This window comes from Sceloporus undulatus, chromosome 5 (genome assembly GCF_019175285.1).
Source record: "Sceloporus undulatus isolate JIND9_A2432 ecotype Alabama chromosome 5, SceUnd_v1.1, whole genome shotgun sequence".
NCBI lineage: Eukaryota > Metazoa > Chordata > Lepidosauria > Squamata > Phrynosomatidae > Sceloporus > Sceloporus undulatus.
The window spans coordinates 71,785,169-71,804,421 of NC_056526.1; the positions used below are offsets into that span (position 1 = coordinate 71,785,169).

The 19,253-nt window shown below is 42.5% G+C and overlaps 1 protein-coding gene across 2 annotated transcripts; it reads left to right on the forward strand.

The window, feature by feature from the left end:
• Positions 1–2,095: 2,095 nt before the first annotated feature.
• Positions 2,096–16,055, forward strand: WNT16 (Wnt family member 16). 2 transcript variants are annotated; one of them, XM_042470558.1, is made up of 4 exons: positions 2,096–2,299; positions 6,754–7,046; positions 8,534–8,820; positions 12,262–16,055. In XM_042470558.1, exons 1-4 carry the CDS (start codon positions 2,157–2,159, stop codon positions 12,724–12,726), a joined length of 1,188 nt encoding a protein of 395 aa, XP_042326492.1. In that variant the 5' UTR covers positions 2,096–2,156; the 3' UTR covers positions 12,727–16,055. The 2 variants fall into 2 exon arrangements, with proteins under 2 accessions (XP_042326492.1, XP_042326493.1); XM_042470559.1 differs by having other exon boundaries at positions 6,769–7,046.
• The last annotated feature ends 3,198 nt before the right edge of the window (positions 16,056–19,253 follow it).

Below are 19,253 nucleotides of genomic sequence, written 5' to 3' on the forward strand. Positions count from 1 at the left end.
ATGAGAACCTTTGCAGAAATGACCTAAAATGTAGCTGAAGAGAGATCAGGAGGATGGTCCAAGGAGGGTAAAAGTTGTGGGTGTTCCTTTGTCCTCTAGAAGTGAGCTGAGAAAATCAGAACTCAGTAAAGAGACGATCATGCCCCAGCTTTCTTTTCTGCCAGCCCAACTCCCTGAACTTAAGGCAGGAGCTGCCTACATTGCCAGCTACCCCTGGTGACAGTATACAACTAGGAGTTTATCAGACAAGGGAAATTAGAAGTATAATCCAATGGCAATCCGAACGCAATTATGGGGTTTAACGTTATTGCCTGATAGACTACTACACGCAATTTCGGGCAATGGCAAGCTATTTTCGGGCAATGGGAAGTCAGTTCGAACGTAATTCGAATTCACGTAAATTTGCTGAACTAGCGAATTCACGTGAATGCGTTCTGGCCCCACTTTCTTTTCATTCGCAATTAAGAGAAATTCCTCCCGTGTGATAAACTCCAAAGTGCCTGCCTGCAACAGGCAAACAGCTGCTGCCTCCAGAATCCCTTACTGATCCTGTGTGAAAAGCAAAACAGAGAAAAGGAGGAGCCCTGTCTCACCTCCAGCACATTAAGGAAACACAAGTCTGTAAGTTTGGCCACCAAAATGGAAATGTATAATAAAAAGTAGAGTCTGATGAAAGGGAAAAACAATCATCCCTGGATGCATTTTGGGATATGTTTTCAAGCAGCCTCTAGAAAGATTAAAATGTCTTGCTTTACTAATGCCAGGCTTCCTTGGCGTGTACACATTACAAAAAAATTGCTGAAACATGTTGAATTGCTCTTCCTTTTTGTGACGCATCCACCTGCTACCCAAATAGTTCCCTTGTTAAGTATTTCTACTAATTTTTCTATGTTTTAAAAAAGTAATGCCAGGGACACCTCTACAGTACTTTGTGAGCTGAGGTGCACCTGTACTGTTCAAACCGTGTAAACCAAAAGAGTGTTGTGTGTATGTGTTCTACATAAAGAGCCTGTGTGGTGTAGTGGTTGGAGTGTTGGACAACAGCTCTGGAGAACAGGGTTCAATTCTCCACTCAGCCATGGAAACCCCAGGTGACCTTGTGCAAGTCACACTCTCTCAGCCTCAGAGGAAGGCCAAGGAAAACCTCCTCTGAAGAAACTTGCTCCTTGGGGTCAAATCGTTGGAGACGATTTGAAGGCACCCAACAACATTGAAACTATGAAAAAAAGATTTTTGGAGGTGTCTCCTTGCTTAACATAGGGAAATACTGTCCGGTCGCCTTGGCCTTCAACTTCCAACCTCCAAAGGAGGACCAAGGCATGGCAAAATGTAGGGTCTTCAAGAAAAAGGGAGCAAAGAAAAACTGCAAACCATAACAACATAAATATAAAGCCCTGCTTCTTTAGTCTGGCCCCAAATGGAGTTGGACATGTGGGAGTGCCTCCTGGGCAAGAAGGCTGAAATGGAAGACACGTTTTTTTTTTGGGGGGGGGGAGTCATGAATGTCCGCTTCAGACTTGGCTTCAAGACCTCTCCTTGTGCCAAGGAGAATATACCTGTATGTTATTAGCTGGGTGGGGAGGAGCCCTCTCTGCCCTCCCTCCCAAGGGAGCAGGAGCCTCTGGGAGGTTTATATATAAAGCCTCCCATATATAAAGGTATATATATGGGAGGTTTAGTATGTGTGTATATATATATGTGTGTGTGTGTGTGTGTGTGTGTGTGTATATATGGGAGTTTTAGTTTTATATATATATATATATATATATATATATATATATATGTGTGTGTGTGTGTGTGTGTGTGTGTGTATGTATGTATATATACCTTTATATATGGGAGGTTTAGTGTGTGTCTATATATATATTAGTGTGTGTGTGCTTGTATCTTTATATATGGGAGGTTTAGTGTGTGTGTATATATATATATATATAAATATAAAAAGCTAATCCTCCCAGAGGCTCCTGCTCCCTTGGGAGGGAGGGAGGGAGGGCAGAGACTAGGGCTCCTCCCCATCCAGCCAATAAGAAGAGCCACTTTTTAATACCGAGGGCCCTCCTTGAAGCGCCCCAGTGGAGAGGAGAGGAGAGGAGAGAGAAGCAGAGGGAGCCTCAGCGAAGTTTCTTCCTCCTCCTCCTCCTCCTCCTCCGGGTCCCATGCGGCGGGAGCATCAGAGCCATCATGGCCAAGGCAGAGGAGGAGGAGGAGGAGGAGCGGGGCTCTGGGCCACTCTGGCCCTCCTGCACCTCTGGAGCCCCGGAGCCCGAGGAGGAGGAGGAGGAGGAGGAGGGAACTGGAGGTGAGTCTCGCCCTGGAGGAGCAGGAGCAGGACCCTTCCAGCCCTTTCCCACTTAGAGGAGGAGGAGGACACCTGTCAGGGGCTTGCCTTTGCAAGTGTCACCACAGGGGGTTGGCCAGCATATATAAGGGCAAACCCCCTCATTATATATATGTATGTGTATGTATATATATATATATATATATATCGGTAAAACCCCTCTGATATATGTGTGTGTGTGTGTGTGTGTAATGGTAAGCCCCCTCTGATATATATCTATATCTATATGTATAATTGCAAACCCCCTCTGATGAAATTTGCTATGGAAACCCCATGACAGGTTCTCCATATGTATGTATGTATGTATGTATAATTTTATTATACAAAATTACTTCTTTGTTATGTGCCTTCAAGTCCTTTCCAATTTATGGCAACCCTAAGGCAAACCTATCCAGAGGGGTCCAATTTCAGGGGGTGGTTTTGCCATTATTGTTGTTGTTATTATTATATCATTTTTCTGGCATCTTCTGAGGCTGAGAGAGTGTGACTTGCCCCAGGCCACCCAGGGGGTCTCTATGGCTGAGCTGGGATTCAAACCCTGATCTCTCAAAGCCCTGCACTCCGCTTGCTCATCTTCCCCCAGTTCTTTCCTTTCCAAGGGGACCCCATATAAATGTGGACTTGTGGTTGTGCTGTTGTTGTGTGGGTTCTTTAGTTTGCTATGCAGGGCCTGACTCTAATCCAGGCATGACAATCAGACAGAGACTGGGTTAGAACAATAACAGAAGTAGATTTATTAAACATAGTATGAGGAGATAACAAAAGTGGGTTTCTGAATTCAAAATCCTGTCTGTACCAACTTCCAACCCTGTCTCTATTTCTCCAAAGGCCAACCTCTGCTTTTTGTTATATTATGTTCCCCTGCAGCCTCTTTTCAGGGCCAGATCTGCCCAGCACCTCCTTCTCGATGGCATCAGGAGAGCATAGCCTCATACTATGGATACGGTTATTGCCGCCATCCCTCCTAATGTTGTTGTTGTTCTGTGCCTTCAAGTTGTTTCCAACTTAGGTTGCCCCTAAGGCAAACCTATCATTGGTTTTCTTGGCAAGTTTCCTCAGAGGGTGTTTGCCATTGCCATACTCTAAGGCTGAGAGTGTGTGGCATGCCCAAGCTCACCCAGTGGGTTTACATGCTGAGCCAAGAGTCATAGAATCATAGAGTTGGAAGAGACCACTAGGGTCATCCAGTCCAACCCCCTGCCATGCAGGAAATCCAAATCAAAGCATCCCTGACAGATGGCCATCCAGCCTCTGTTTAAAGACCTCCAAGGAAGGAGACTCTATCACCCTCCGAGGGAGTGCATTCCATTGTCGAACAGCCCTAACTGTCAGGAAGTTCCTCCTAATGTTCAGGTGGAATCTCTTTTCCTGCAGCTTGCATCCATTGTTCCGGGTCCTGTTCTCTGGAGCAGCAGAAAACAAGCTTGCTCCCTCTTCAATATGGTCTGCAGAATCATAGTCCAATATTCAAACCACTACACCACACTTGTTCTCATCCCTTATGCTTGCTTTGTTGAAATGTTCCTAGTTCAGTGTGGAAACCAGGCCGAAATGGCAATCGTAGCCACAGTATACCTAATGACTAATCGCTTACACTGCTTGCAAACACCAGGACACAGGAAATTCAGGCTGCTGCCACACTACAGAATCATGCAGCATTCTTAGGCTTGGACTTCAGCAAGTCTCTTGGGGTGGCCTGCCCAAGAATGTCTCCCCGGAGACTTAATGTGAAATGTGGAGTCCTGGGCTTTGTAATTTTGGTGAGAACAAACTGGAACTCTCTAGCAGGATCCCATGGGATGCAGCCATGCCAGTTAAAATGGAATCACAGAACTGGTACTGTGTAGTGTGATAAACAGGTGAGGAAAAATGAAAACCTTTCCCTAGAAGGCACAAATACATTTAAAACATGCTTTGTTACACTCCCTAAAGGCTGAAAGGACATTCCTTTTCCACACCATTATAACTACTGGTATATTATTCCAAATTAATGATGCCAGAATAAATGCTACCCTGAGACTACTTCAGCTGAAGCATGTCTCTCTACAAATTGTCAATAACTGAATGATCTGTCCTTGCACCTTTTGGCCCAATGCTCAGCCATGGTGGCTGGGTAATTTTTGACATTGCCATCTAAAAAGTAGGTTTTCCCAAAATCTGCTTCTGATTGCAAAATTATCATGCATTGAAGGAAATGCTCCCTGTAATGATACAGAAGACTAGTTCATTGTAATATTTTGTGGCCTCAAGATATGTTTTGTCAAGGGTCTGGGAACACTGTTCCTTGCGCTATTTCCAGACATAATTATGGGTTCAGCATCCAGCTACCTACAATCCAGCCCAGAGGATCCTTCCTAGAAATATCATGGGGACCATTAATAATGATTTAAAAACCCATTAACACCAGATGGTCCAAAGCTGGCACAGGATGACTTGGTGCTTAAGGAAGATTAGCAAATGATGACCCTCACCCCCCTAAGTCAGTCTATGGCTAGATCTGCATTGCACAAATGATGCAGTTTGACATCACTTTAACTGCCATGTCTCGATGCTATGGAATCCTGGGAGCTTTAGTTCATTGTGGCACCAGAGAGCTCTGACAGAGAAGGCTAAATATCTGACAAAACTACAAATCCCAGAATCCCATAGCACCAAGCCATGACAGTTAAACCAGTATCAATCTGCTTTATTTCTATAGGGTCAATGTATCCTAAGTACCTAAAGCCATCTGAGTTATTCTGGCAATTGAGCTATAAAAGCCTACACTCACTTCAGCATTTGCTGGCTGAGCTGAATCTTTCCACCTCCTCCAGAATAGGCCTCACAGTCTATGGGATTTCTGTGCATTGACAACTGCAGAAGTGGTATTCCCTCTGCAGTCTTGTAGGGCTACTTTTGCACATGCTGACTCTCAGTTATGCGGTCTCTCATTGTTCAACATAACAGCATTTTCCCAAGGGACTCCAAGGTCAGTGTTTGAATTTCCCACATCAGAAGATCAAAAGGAGAATGACATAGCTCTGGATATGCAATTACTTTTCAGAATTATCTTCTGTTTTACAAAGGGCTTTGAAGTTGTCAGGTGCATCACTTGTGAAGCTTAATAGCCACAACCCTCATGGCGACAGTACCCATCCTCTTTTTCTGGGTGCTGCTGATTCAGGCAAACTCTGAGTCAAGTTAGACAGCAGACCTGCTCTGGCACACACAGCAAACACAGCACAACAGTGACTCCACCCCATGCTTCCAAGCCTTGCTGATTTTTCATATTTCAGGTACTTACCATTCCACATCCCTTGAGGATACACTAATGTTTGCTGGGAAACTGCATTGTGGAGTCACTGTTCATTAACAGACTTCAGAAGTAATCCAGTGGAGATTAAAAAGTTCTTTTAAAGAATTGTTTATGGGACACTCCCAATTCCCAGAATGTGCTGTCTGTTGACCTATATTTCAGGACTAGGAAACTTTTGTTCCTCCAGATGTTCTGGACTAAAGCTTCCATAGTCCCTTATGATTGGCCAGGCTGATCGATGGCAGCTCGTAGCTTCTATATCAGTGGGGTGGTGAATCTAATCTGCATTTTAGTTCACATTTTAAAGTAGCTATCCAAGGTGAACGTATTTTGGGGGTACGGTTTATAACCTTGGCTTAACCATCCCACTGGAAGTGAAGTTTCCTGGTGCCACTGGACCTGATGGGAGTTGTGGATCAAAATATATGGAGGGCCAAAGGTTCTTCACCCCTGCTGTAACTGCTCAGTCAGTGTCTGGGAGGCATCATCTTCTGGCAAAGATCCTACATTTAACAGGTAGAGCATTAAAGTTTATCTGGGCAATTCTGAATCCTCCCTGCCACTCCAGCAGTTATCATACCACAGGACGGGCCTCTGCTGCTGCAGGAGAGTGGACAGCAGGCGAGAGACAATTCAGGTGATGAAGCAGTTGATCTCAGCTCAGAGAGGGAAAGAAATGAGGGTCCGCTCAAGATGGATTACACTCTCCATTTCCTTCCTCTCAGAGCCCAGAACAATTGCATCTTCATCTGAATTGCCTTTCTCCCCTCCTCACTTGTAAGCAACAGCACCAGTGACCTCTCCTGGGGGTGGCCACCTTCTGGGCAAAGGGCTTAAGGATAGCATCCTGTATCTCATCCAAAAAGAGGCATATACACCTGTAAGCCCCATGTGTGCATGACTATGTCACTAACAGGATTCCACTTAATAGTCTCGGTAATGCTTTCTAGGAAATCTTTTGACCTACCCCACATGTTTACCCCACATTTTGTCTGAGATGTGTTTTGTTATTTTTCCTAACTGGTCTATAGAGCATTCACTCTGCTTAATTATTGTGGATTTGTTGTGTGCCATCCGTCCACATGAAATGAAATGTCTGGTGCTTTGGGTCTCACCCCAGGGGCTGCTTTTGCAGGTGGCTAGGCATTGCTTCCTTCAGTGTCCCGGAGAAACTTGATTGTACCAACCTACCTCTGAATGGCCGCCAGAAAGACTTGTGTAAGAAGAAACCCTATCTCCTGCCCACTATCCAGGAAGGAGCCCGCCTGGGCATTCAGGAATGCCAGAGCCAGTTCAAACATGAGCGATGGAACTGCCTACTCTCTACAGAGACAACTGCTTCTCTTTCCACCAACCCTTCGGCCATCACTGGAGCACCTCCTTTCTCCATCTTTGGCTATGAGCTGAGCAGTGGTAGGTTTTACAAAAATAATTCAATCATTTTGGAAAGTTTAAGCCACACATTTTACCTGCCTCTGAGGGGTTTGGGAGTTGTAGTCCAAAATCATATGGAAAATCATTTCCATTATAGCCCCCCCCCCAATTACAGGCAGTGGTGGGTAATCATTACCCCACCAGATGTTTGGGCTGCATTCCTCACAATCCCTTACCATTGTTCATGCTGATGCCTGAAACATCTGGAAGGACAGTACCTCCCAACTCCTGGTTTCAAGTCAGTGCTCAACATTTCTATTTCAGGGGTTTCTAGACCAGTGGTGTCATTAGGGTTGGTGTCACCTAGTACAGTAACTCATGGTGTCACCACCACCCCATTGACCTCCTCCCATACCACACCCATATATAATCCTTAGTAATATTTTTGTTACTAATTTATTCATAAATCATAATTCATATATATCACTGAATGTAATGGTAACAGCTGTGACATAAAGAACTAGCAAAATTAAAATTATACCTTTAAATTCCAATATCATATGCACACAGTAAATGTCTATATATATATATATATATATATATATATATATATATATATAGTTTTATGTGGTTAAAATAAAAAATTGATAATAGATGGTGTTTATAAAGATTTTTTTAAAATTAAAAAATTAATTTGAAATTTAATTTATATAAAAAAAAGACCTGGGGACTCTCCTTTATCTTCCCACTGAACCTCACCCCACTCACCCCATCTCTTCAGCATTTTAAAGAGATACAGGCAAAAGTCATAGTTTGTTTCTGCCCAAATACTGATGCTTGAGGACCAGTGATGTCACACACTTCCTTAGGGTATCAATGGTGCTGTCAGCACCCCCTGCACCCATTTAGTAATGCCACTGTTCTAGATACAGTATTGCAAAATGCCTCTGGTGCTGCTTCAGAGTGGCTGCCACTTGAGCAATATGGGGCACCTGCCCAAAGGAAACAGTGATGCTATTCTGAAACCTGGTCCATCCATTTTACAAATGATTTAGTTGTAAATCTGTTAATTTTGGAAGAAGCATGGGCAATGGCATGAAAGTTCTTTGGAAATTTCAAAATGTCCTACAACACCAAATGTATAAGATCTCAGCATTTTGATCCCAACCCAAATCAAATTGCCCACATTTCAGTCCCTTGTGGAAGCAATTGCAAATCCATTATCCCACTGATTTCAAGTGGACTTCACTTGAAGGGGCCAAGATACCTTGAGAGAGCTAGGATACCTGTTCCTTTTGTTGATCTGATGGCCCATGATGACAGCTGTAAATCACAGAACTTAGAAAAGATGTTGGGTTTTTTGCATAGCAGCTTCTAGAGTCCCCAACAGGCATTGCCACTGTACTCCCAAAAAAAGAAAAAGAAAAAGAAAAAAAAGTTTCCAAGCACTAGTAAATTAACTTCCATCTGGCCAGAGGAGTGCACTGCAAATCTTCTAAGCAATGTCTCCTTCTCTTCTTTTGCAGGCACCAAAGAAACTGCATTTATCCACGCAGTGACGGCAGCTGGCCTTGTGCACTCAGTTACTCACTCATGCAGTGCAGGGAATATAACTGAATGTTCCTGTGACACCAAGCTGCAGAGTGGCGGCTCAGCCAATGAGGGATGGTACTGGGGTAGCTGCTCAGATGACATCCAATATGGCATGTGGTTGAGCAGGAAGTTCTTAGATGGTCCTACTGAAAACATCACTGGAAGAGGTGGGCGTGGACTGATAGCTATGAACTTGCACAATAACGAAGCGGGAAGACTGGTATGGATTTGAATTTTCCCGTCTTTTCTTTTGCCTATATATACTTGAATCCCACTGAGGTAGAGAAATCCTCCAACCTTCTTATATGGTTACAGCCTTCATGTGACCGTATTACAGGATCCTCAGTATCATTGATCTATGTACGAACAGAGTACATTAAAAACTGCTTCATCAAACTATGCATAAGAAACCTGTATGTGAAGAAGGTCATATTATGCCATGTGGCACAACCTATGTTAAACTTGCTGCAATGTGAAACCCTGCCATTAAGCAGAGTGAGGCAACCACCTTGGAAGCAGATGCTGTGAAGTAGCAACAGCTGTCCCTTGGCCATTCCTCCTCCCCTCCCCATTCCCCTGTCTTGGAGGCTAGAGATTTGTGTGCCACATGACCTGTTTTGAGTTCGTAAACTGGTCTGCTGCTTCCAGATATGATGCAGGATGTTATTCTATTGCCAGCATTCAACTGCTTGTTCATTCTGCTTTTCTGTGTTGAGTAGGTTCCATGTAGCAAAATGTCTTGGTAAAGTCAAAGGCTTTCATGGCTGGCATCCATCGGTTTTTGTGGGTTTTTCGGGCTATGTGGCCATGTTCTACAACTCTTCTAGAACATGGCCACATAGTCTGAAAAACCCACAAAAAAAATCAGGCCATGTTATTTTCCTTCAGTTAATACAGATAGCCCATACTTTCCGACACATCTTGCCCTGCTAATCAGTTTTCAGTCATTCTCAGGGGTCTTTCTTTGGTATTTTCATGGATTTGTACTTTTTTTAAATCATCACTGAAAATCTGATGGCAAAAGAGAATAAGATAAAATAAATAATAATAATAATAATAATTATTATTATTATTATTATTATTATTAACCTTTATTTATGAAGCACTGTAAATTTACACAGCGCTGTACATGCAATCTTTTTAGTTAGACGGTTCCCTGCCCTCAGGCTTACAATCTAAAAAGACATGACACAGAAGGAGAAGGGAGTGGTGGCAGGAAAGGGTAAGAGGTCCAGCAGTTCCTCTCTACCTCCGAGGCCTGGACCAAGGCAGATGGACTGGAGGGAGGGCTTGGCTTCAAAATGGAAGGTTAATCTTCATCCAGGGAAAATACATACTCTCAAGTAGGATAATGCATATACAGTACATAGCAATACAGGAAATGGTTTGATAAACAGGCAACAAAAGAACATCAGATAGTAAGCAACAATTATGCAATGCCTGGGAAGGCTTCTCTGAACAGGATGGTTTTCAACTCCGTTTTGAGAATACTACTGGAAGTGTCTGTGCATGACAAAATATTAATATTGCTCTTGTTCTTTTATTTGTAGTATAATGGAAATGTATATTTCCACTTTACCTGTTTTCTCTCTCTTTATTAATCCCCACAGTAACCCTGTAAGGTAGACTTGCTGAGAGATAGTGGTAGCCAAGGTCACATAATTAATTCCATGTCCTGGCAGAGTTTTAAACTTGGCTTTCCCTGTTCCAAGTCCAGCACTTTTAAACACGGTCATATACTGGTAGTCTCAGATCAGTTGCAACTGTGAAAATGGTAGGGAGGTTGAAACATAGTGGAAATTAAAAATGAACCAATCAACATGGCTTATTTTCACAATCAGCATTCAAATTAGAGTACAGTCGGCCCTCCACATTCGCTGGGGTTAGGGGAACAAGACCCCCCTGTATGTGGGGAAAATGCCAATAACCCACCCCTGCCCACAGCCATTTCCAGGGTTGGAGGGGTTTGGGGAAAGCTAGCGCTCCCTTCCTCTGGTCCCTGCCACCCTGGAAAGGCTTGGGAGAAGTGTCCCTCAAGCCTCTCCAGGGCAGCAGGGATTCAGGGGAAGGGAGTGCTTATTTCCTCTGGCCCCCCCTACCCTGGAAAGACTATAGAAACACTTCTCCCAAATAACCAGAATTGTGAATTTCAAACCCACGAATGTAGAAGGCCAACTGTAATTTGCATCTGGATTTGAGTTAAAGGAAAATGGTGATCTTAACCTACCAAAACCTATAAAAATGCAACCACTCCCCCCAAACCCCCAGACATTTCAAAACCAAAACAATGTGTCAAATGCTCTGTAGAGATTAATTCCAGCCTGTTTTGACTAAGGAATGTAGGGGGCTTTTAGTGAAAAATATATATAGGAGAGACATGGTATGGGATGAAACCCTCCAATGTCCCATAGTACACCAATGCCCCCCTGACCGTCATCAGTTGCCCACCCCAGTTGTAGGCAATTGCTGTTGTGCCTTCATGTCATTCCCAACTTATGGTGACCAGCAAGGTGAACCTGTCATGGGGTTTTGTTGGCAAAATTTGTTCAGAGGGAGTTTGCCACAGCCTTTCTCTGATTCTGAGAGTGTGACTTGATCAAGCTCACTCAGTGGATTTCCATGGCCAAGCAGGGATTTGAACCTGGTCTCCAGAGCTCTAGTCCAGCACTTGACTACTATATCACACTGGCTCTCATTGCAGGCCATACATTCAACATATGTGGATAAGGTGACTTATTATGTTTGTAAGTGGGAGTGCAATGAAATGTCACAACGTGGAGTGCTGCTGCTTCATTCCCTCTCTATGATCCACTTCTCCCATTTTATTGATCAGAATTCCATGGCTACTCAGTCCATTCCATCTTCTTTAGACCATTCTAAAGCTGCCCTTCATGTTGGGTTCCCCTAAATATACTAGAGCCCTTCTCTCTTCTGTTATTTTGGATACATAACAACACTACCAGCCATGAGGAGAGGGGGGTTAGATACTGTTGAAATGTTGTAGTGTATCAGGAAACTATTGTGTCTGTTCAACCCACTGTTTAAAGTGGGAATCAAGAGCTGAAAATCTTATTCCTGGAACCAGAGAGCAGATCAATAGAGGACACATATTGGGTTCAGCTTGCACTACCTGTCAGAGATGCCAATTCAGTATTTTAGCTGTGGGTTTAGTTTTTAGAGATTTCAGTAAGACAAGCTTCACAAAAGGGTTAGGAGTAGAGTATCAGTGAAGCTTTCTCCTCTGTCATGTGAAATTGATTTTATTGTATGTAATGATATGAACCACTTTGTATATGCCATTTTAACAGCATGGGTACCAGTGTGACATGTCTTTCCTGTTGAAAAAGTGTTTAATATTGATGCTGAATGCATTTGCTGCTGCAACTTTGTTCATTTTCATTATTAACAGGTCTTGTAATGGAAGAGGTAAACCTTTTTTTAAAAAAGATGTATTTTTTTTTAAAAAGGCTGTTGCAGTGAATATCGCAGGTTAAACTGTGTATGTGGTTATCTCTCATTGATATACATTCTTTAAAAAATATGTAGCGTTTACTTTCAAAAGCAGAGGGGAACTTATGAGTTTAGAAAACATGCCTAGTAGTTTTCTAGTTAATGAGAGAACAAGGTGGAAATGGCTCTTGTGTGATCTTTTTTTCTCCAGGCTGTAGCAAAACTGATGTCAGTGGATTGCCGTTGTCATGGAGTATCTGGCTCATGTGCCCTGAAAACTTGCTGGAAAACAATGTCATCCTTTACAAAGGTTGGCAGTTTTCTAAAAGAGAAGTATGAAAACAGCATCCAGATTTCAGACAGAGTGAAAAAAAAGATACGCAGGAAAGACAAAAGCCAGCGGAAGATACCTATCCACAAAGAGGACTTGCTGTATGTCAACAGGTCACCCAACTACTGCGTAGAAGACAGCAAACTGGGAGTTCCTGGGACACGAGGCAGGATATGCAATCGTACTTCAGAAGGACCAGATGGTTGCAATCTCCTCTGCTGTGGCCGTGGATACAATACTCATGTTGTCAGGCATGTGGAGAGATGCGACTGCAAGTTTGTATGGTGTTGCTATGTCCGCTGCCAAAGATGTGAGACCATGACTGATGTTCACACTTGCAAATGAAACATTCTGCCGCAAACATAAATGGCAAAACAACCTCTATAGTACTGTTCCTAGGAGTACGCTAGGGAATGTCTCAAGACAAAGAATTATCCAGGCTCACAAAGTTTCAGTTCCTATTGAAAAGGGCAACTTGGGAAAAGTAGCTGTCTTGCTCACAAGTGGAGATCTGGATTACCTGAAGACATGGCATCTTTAAATAACTCTGTCCATCTTGGCTGTGGGTATTCAGTATTTTGATCAGTTTCCTTAAGCAACATAGTGACAGATGAAAACTGGACAGGCTTCATTCCAATGTTCAGAAGTAGAAATGATGCCCCACATGAAATATTTTGTTCTTATATATTTAGAAGACTCAGTTGAGGAAGCAGAATGCTGTCAGTGGGCCTACAGCCATTTGCTCAGCAGCTGGAATTTGAAGAAAAATCTAAGATGCTCAGTGGCACATATAGGCCATGGTTAAAGGAGGAGAGGTTTAAACAATTTGAAGGGATATTCCTATGGTGGCTTCAGAACTCAGCTAAACTAGTTGTGTTGGAATACAGTATATAGAAATTAAAGCAAATGCAGAGGTGAGCAAAGTATGGTTCTCCAAATATTGAACTGCAGCTTCCAGAAGCCCTAGCCAACCTTAGACAGTAGTTTGAAGACTGGATATTGGAAGTCCCAACATTTGAAGAGCTAAACTTTGGGTCCATTTGGTGTATCATTTTGTAGTGGTTTTCTTCCACACATCTCTGTTTGACTGTTCTCCAAATGTTCACTTAGAACAGGGGTGGAAATATTTGGCCCTTCAGATACTTTGGCCTATACCTTCATGACAGAATATCCACTGGTAAGAAAATGTGGGAGCTAACAATGGACACATATTTGGAAGACAAAATATTCCCAATTTCTCATTTAGGACAAAGATGAAGATGAAAGAGTATGCTGTAATATTTTTCAGGGCAATAATCACCCAAGACAAACTTTTCCCCCTTGGATGTGTTTTTAAATGTCTTATTATTCCTTTTTAAAAGAAAACACAAACATGCTATTGCTAATATTCCCTCCCAGTTATCTATGCAAGATAGCTGTTGCTACTGTGATTTGCATGGCATAGCTGCAGAGCTACCCACTTTGATCCTTCAGTGTGCTAGATGAAATGTATACAAGAAAAATACTGACCTTTTGCCCTTTGAAGATTGAAGATGGGGGTAGAAATTGGGTGGGTCTCCAAACATTGTTGGTCCTAGGCAGCATTCACAGCGGTGAGAAACACTGGGAGCAGCATTCCAACAGCATCGGACAAGCTACATAATTAACACCCCTAAAATGTATTTATTCTGAGCAGGTTAATTGAAAATGTTAGTTTACATCTGTACTGGGAAATGGTTTTTCAGATATTGTAGGACATTAACTTCTATCAGGCCTAGGCAGCATAGCCAAAGATGAGCAATATGGCAGGAGGGGTATTGTTCAGTAATTTCTGGTAAACCACATATTCTCCAACCCTCTCCTTTTTTAATGGTTTCATTTTACTAACAGTAGGGTAGTATGGACAATTATGGTAATAATCTGTACAAAAACTGCTCTGCATGGTCAAATTGTAGCTTAGTTTATCTACATTATTCATATATTTAGCAGAAACCAAAGTTCTAAATTAAGGTTCAAAAATCAGTTCTGAACTTGCAAAGCCAATCACAGCCATTTTTGTTAAAAATTAAACTGTATTTCAAAGGTCCTTAAACTCTAATCCTGTGCCCATAGTTGCCTTACAATAAGTCCCCCTGAATTTAGTGAAGTTGGGCTTCTGAGTAGATGCAAATTTGCAGTTAGTTTTTATTTAAATGCAATATTTAGGGGAATTATCTAAATGGAATAAGAATCAAACAGCTGTCCAGATGTTGGACTGCAATTTGCAGCTTTCTTCAGCCAAAGATAAAATTTACTCATTATAGATGAGGACAATTGTCTACAGTCCAAAGAGCCCATTTGTGGACAAGAAGGATTCTGCTGAATATAGAAGGAACATACAGTTCCTCTTTAGTTGGCGGCAGCAGCAGAGCATGAGCTGCTTGAAAGCGACTTTTTAAAAAGTGGTTTGAGGCACCATGTGGTTGAGCTTTTATTTTTGTTTGCCCAGAAACAACAGAAAAACCTGGCAGGCTTAGATCTGTTTTGTTGGAGCAGGACCTTGTGGTTGTCCAGAGATTGTTGAGTGCCTTCTCAAGGCTTGCATTGCTGTCTCTGCCCATGCAAGATATTCTTCCATCTTCTGTATCCAGCAGCAGTAATGGTGGGCTTATATACATACTGTATGGCTGTTTTGCTGAGTTGTGGCTATTTCATGGTAGCATCCCATTGCTTTGCACGGAACCAACTTCCATCTGGTTATGATTGTGCCATATTGGTGCATGTGTATTTCCATAACAGCTTGGCTTATATCTGCTTGTTACAGTTTTGTTGACATCAGCATGCTTTATGGGAAGGAGCTGTGGTGAAATTATTAAAGTTTCAGGTTTCAGCTCAAAAACAGAACTTTTAGTAGCTCCAGCAGAGCTAACTTTCCAGCCACTGTTGTACATAAAACCTCAAATGCAATGTGCATGTGGGCTGGCTGGCTGCAACTGTTGAAAAACAATATATCTGTAAGAGCTATTGCTTATGTGGACCACTCCTTTGTCATTCCTAAGTGTGCACAGACTTCAGCTTTAGCTCTTCACTCCTCTGAGCTAATGATTTTACCCATACCAAAACTATTGCAGGATATTAAAAAAGAAGCTTCTAAAGGTTTTAAAGAAAGCATCTATGCCTAAACACAAGACTGTTGTTGTTGATAAAGCCAAAGGTTTTATGTTGCAAGTGCTTACGTTGTGCACTTTTCTATAAAACATTTTCTCTATAACAAAAGAATGGGGCTTGGATTTCAGTTTGTTTTTTCCATTCACAAGCGAAGGGGCAATTTTTGTCCCCTACTCTTAACTATGTGCCCCATGCCCAAGGGGTCTTTTAAGACCTGGGATAGTTGCAGGATCTGTGGCAGAAATGGAAGGGTGGGAAAAGAAAGCCTTTTTCTTTTTGTTCATGAAGGAAAGCCAGAACTTGGTCCTATCTAGCAAAACATATTGGGAATAAAGATAAATGCATTCAGCTGTTGTTGGATTTACAGCAATTTTTGATCCCTTGTTGTGGCATTACATTGCTTTATGCAGATGTTTTTCCATGTCCTTTCATTTTTATGAATAAAAATTATTTATTGTTATTGTTGTGCAGAATCTGTTGACAAACTGAAAGCAAACCACATAACTCTCATAGGAAATTGAAATAGTCTGTGTGAATGGAAGTGGTTCCAAAAGTGGTTTCAATTGCATTGAAACAAAATTTCAAGGAAGTAAAGTACTGTACTAGAAAAAGTACCAAGGCCAAGTGCATTAAAAAAAAAACCCAAAAGGGAGCACCCCTTCAACTAGCCCGATAAGGACTGCACACACTCTATAGTCATAGAATGCAGTGAAAGACAGACCCCAGACCAATCGAAGTGACTGTTGGGTTGCGGAAGAGTAGCTGTGGTCTTCTCGATCTGAGACCCACTTTTGCAGACTCTGAAAAGACCTCCCATGCTGCAAAGCACTGTGAAACGCTGGGGACAGTTGTTGGGTGAGAATCACTTCCAAATGGTGCTTTAACTCACCTTCCCAATAAATGGATGCACACACAAACATCTCTAGGACACCCCCCCCTGCAACATTTTCTTTTGTCTGTCCCACTTCCAAAACGGTAGGAAAGCAACATCACCTCTCTTTGCCATCCTGGAAGGGAAAGAGAGCTAAAAGCATTTCAGAGACTGTTTCAGACTGTTTTGATATAAAAACAAAGAGAGGAAAGGAATCTAGTGGCACCTTTGGCCTTTACAGACGGGCACCCTAGTATGTACTCTGTACGTACTAGGGTTGCCTGGGGGCATCTCTTCTAGACGCCCCCAACCCTAGTATGTACAGAGTACATACAAAATGTTGGCGCCCATTCTATATGGGCGCTGCCATTACGTCACGGCTGCGCCGCCTCCAAACAGAGTGGCGTGGATGTGACGTCCTGGTGCCGCGGAAGGAGCTCCATTTTGGAGCTCCTTGGTTTTGTGTTGCTGGCACAGCCTTTACACAGCTGCGCCAGCGACACAAAGGAGAAAGGGGCTGACTGGCCCCTTTCTCCCTTTCCCCACCATGTTGGGTTGTCCTTAGGGCTTGAAGCCCCAAGGAACCCCCCTTTCCAGGCTGCGAGAAGCGGCCTGGAAAAGCGGTGGATTGGGGCCTCAAGGCTGCCGCTGTGGCAGCTGAGGCCCCAATCTGTCAGGGAAAGGGATGGGTACAGGCCGCCCCAAAGGGGCGGTCTGTAAACCACCTTTAAAACCTAATTTATTTTGGTATTATCTTTCATGAATTTCAATCCACTTCCTTCAGTTGGATCTGAAGTAGGTTAAAATCCACGAAAGCTCACACTAAAATAAATTCCTCACCCCCCCTTTTTTTAATGATGGATCAACAAGTAGGTACTATGGCATGCTCAGATGTATGGGGGGCAGGAGTTGGAGAAACTGATTCCCAGTTGCCATGCATTGCCCACCCCTGCTGTAAATGTTGCTGCATGCCCTCAAGTCATTTCTGACTTATGGCAACCCTTAAAAAAGTAAAGCTATCACTGGGTTTGCTTTTGCTTTCCTCTGAAGCTGAGAGCATGACTTGCCCAAGGTCAACCAGTGGATTTCCATGGGTGGAAACACCATTCTCATATTACACTTTGACTGGGTTGTCTGGTACCAAGAACTCATTAAATGGCATAATCTCAATCTGAAATGATGAGAGTGAGACTTTTATGCAGAAAACATTAATGGAGTGCCCTAATGTTTGACAAATGATCACTGAAATTTGCTAGTCCATCAAGTGCAATCCTCCTGCATCTCTTATGTGGTGGAAAGACCACATCCCTTTTACAGGCACTGGAAATTCAGATTTAGTGAAAACATTGTAAGAGTTGCACAAGCTTTGTAGGGAGTAGCTATGGGTTGGGGAGAGTTGGTGATATCAGATACTGAAGAGCCTATTCATTCCTATTAGTGTGTCAATGCATCTTAATAATGGCTGCACTAACCTTCAGAGCTTGTTGGCTTATATCACCCTTTGGGAGGTGTGCCACTCAGTCAGGTATCTGCCAAGCTATGTCTATACATGATAGATTACAATTAGGAACTGCCTTCCATGGAAGAGAAGACTTCTCACAGAAACTGTCCTTTCCTACAGCTCATCCTGTTCAACAACTCTGTGTATCATTTTCAGTGGGATGGAAGGGAAGTTCACTTCTCCTTGCTCAGTAACAAATACTTAAATCTGGATCCAACCCATTGTATCAGATGCACGTCGCACAGGTTTTACAAATGCAGCGAGTCCACTATATCGGTGGACTAGTCATCTATGGACTGGAGCATCTATGGATCAAAAGTGTCCATGGGCACATTGACATGAGCGTGCAATCTTCCACCTTGATATGGGCTTGAGGTCCCAAATTTTTCCCCAGCTGAGGGGTGCCCTAGAACCAAACCCCCACATATGGGATGGGCTAGGATTTTATTACCCTGCAGATGGTAATACAATCCTATCCACATGTCATCCAAAGCAAGCCTTAATTTAAAATAGGATTTGTTCCCAGATAAATAAGGTCTTAAAACTCAGATTTGTTTGATTGTCGTTTTTTAAATTTTTATTTAATGAAAAATATAATACATGGAAATGTGATCCCCTGTTCTGAATATCACTGTTGAAACTATATGGTATTTACAGATAATTGGTTTGACTATTAAAGGTGTATTTATTGCTATGCTACAGTATCTTGAGAAGAATAAACATGACACTAAAAGGTTAACACAGTAAAACAATTTTGATTCCAGTCATCAGTTCTTGGTGTGGGAAAGTTGAATGGTTCTTTTGAACTATTTAAATCATTATTCCTGGTATTGCGTTATAGGTTTAGTGCAAACAATATTCCTCCAGTCCAACAGTCCTTACAGCTAAGCCAAACTCTTGGTTTTAAATGGTTATTAAAAAAGAAAGTTGGACATCCCTATAACCAAACATAGTGCAGACAGAACAACAAGAACATGCACAGACTTCTTAGCTTGATGCCCTGTAGCTATATAGAGAAAACACTTTCACGCCATGCTAAGTTCTCTTTAACAGCACTTCCACAGCAGTATGCATGGCTCTACAAAACTTCTCATCAAAGTCTGCAGTGGCAAACCACACAGACAGGAATTAATATCTCTACTCTTGCAGTGGGGGAAAGCTGCTAGTCAAGGCCCAAAGAGCCTGAGTCACACCAAAATACTTTATATGCACCACAAAACTCACAAAGTTGTATCAGATTGTGGAAGGTGCTTGTCAGTTTGCTTCCAGAAAAGGGTGAAGGGAGTAAAGAAAGGGGATCCCATTTGTTGGCAATATAAACAATGTATAAAGTCCACTGATACTGATGGTGTGGAAGGCCCATTCTATAGTTAG

What these genes read in the sequence shown, in the direction of transcription:
- WNT16 (XM_042470558.1), top strand. Translation starts at nt 2,157, where the DNA reads ATGCGGCGGGAGCATCAGAGCCATCATGGCCAAGGCAGAGGAGGAGGA. An exon ending in TGGCTATGAGCTGAGCAGTG is followed by an intron (nt 7,047 to 8,533) that starts GTAGGTTTTACA and finishes CTTCTTTTGCAG; the next exon opens with GCACCAAAGAAACTGCATTT. An exon ending in ATAACGAAGCGGGAAGACTG is followed by an intron (nt 8,821 to 12,261) that starts GTATGGATTTGA and finishes TTTTTTCTCCAG; the next exon opens with GCTGTAGCAAAACTGATGTC.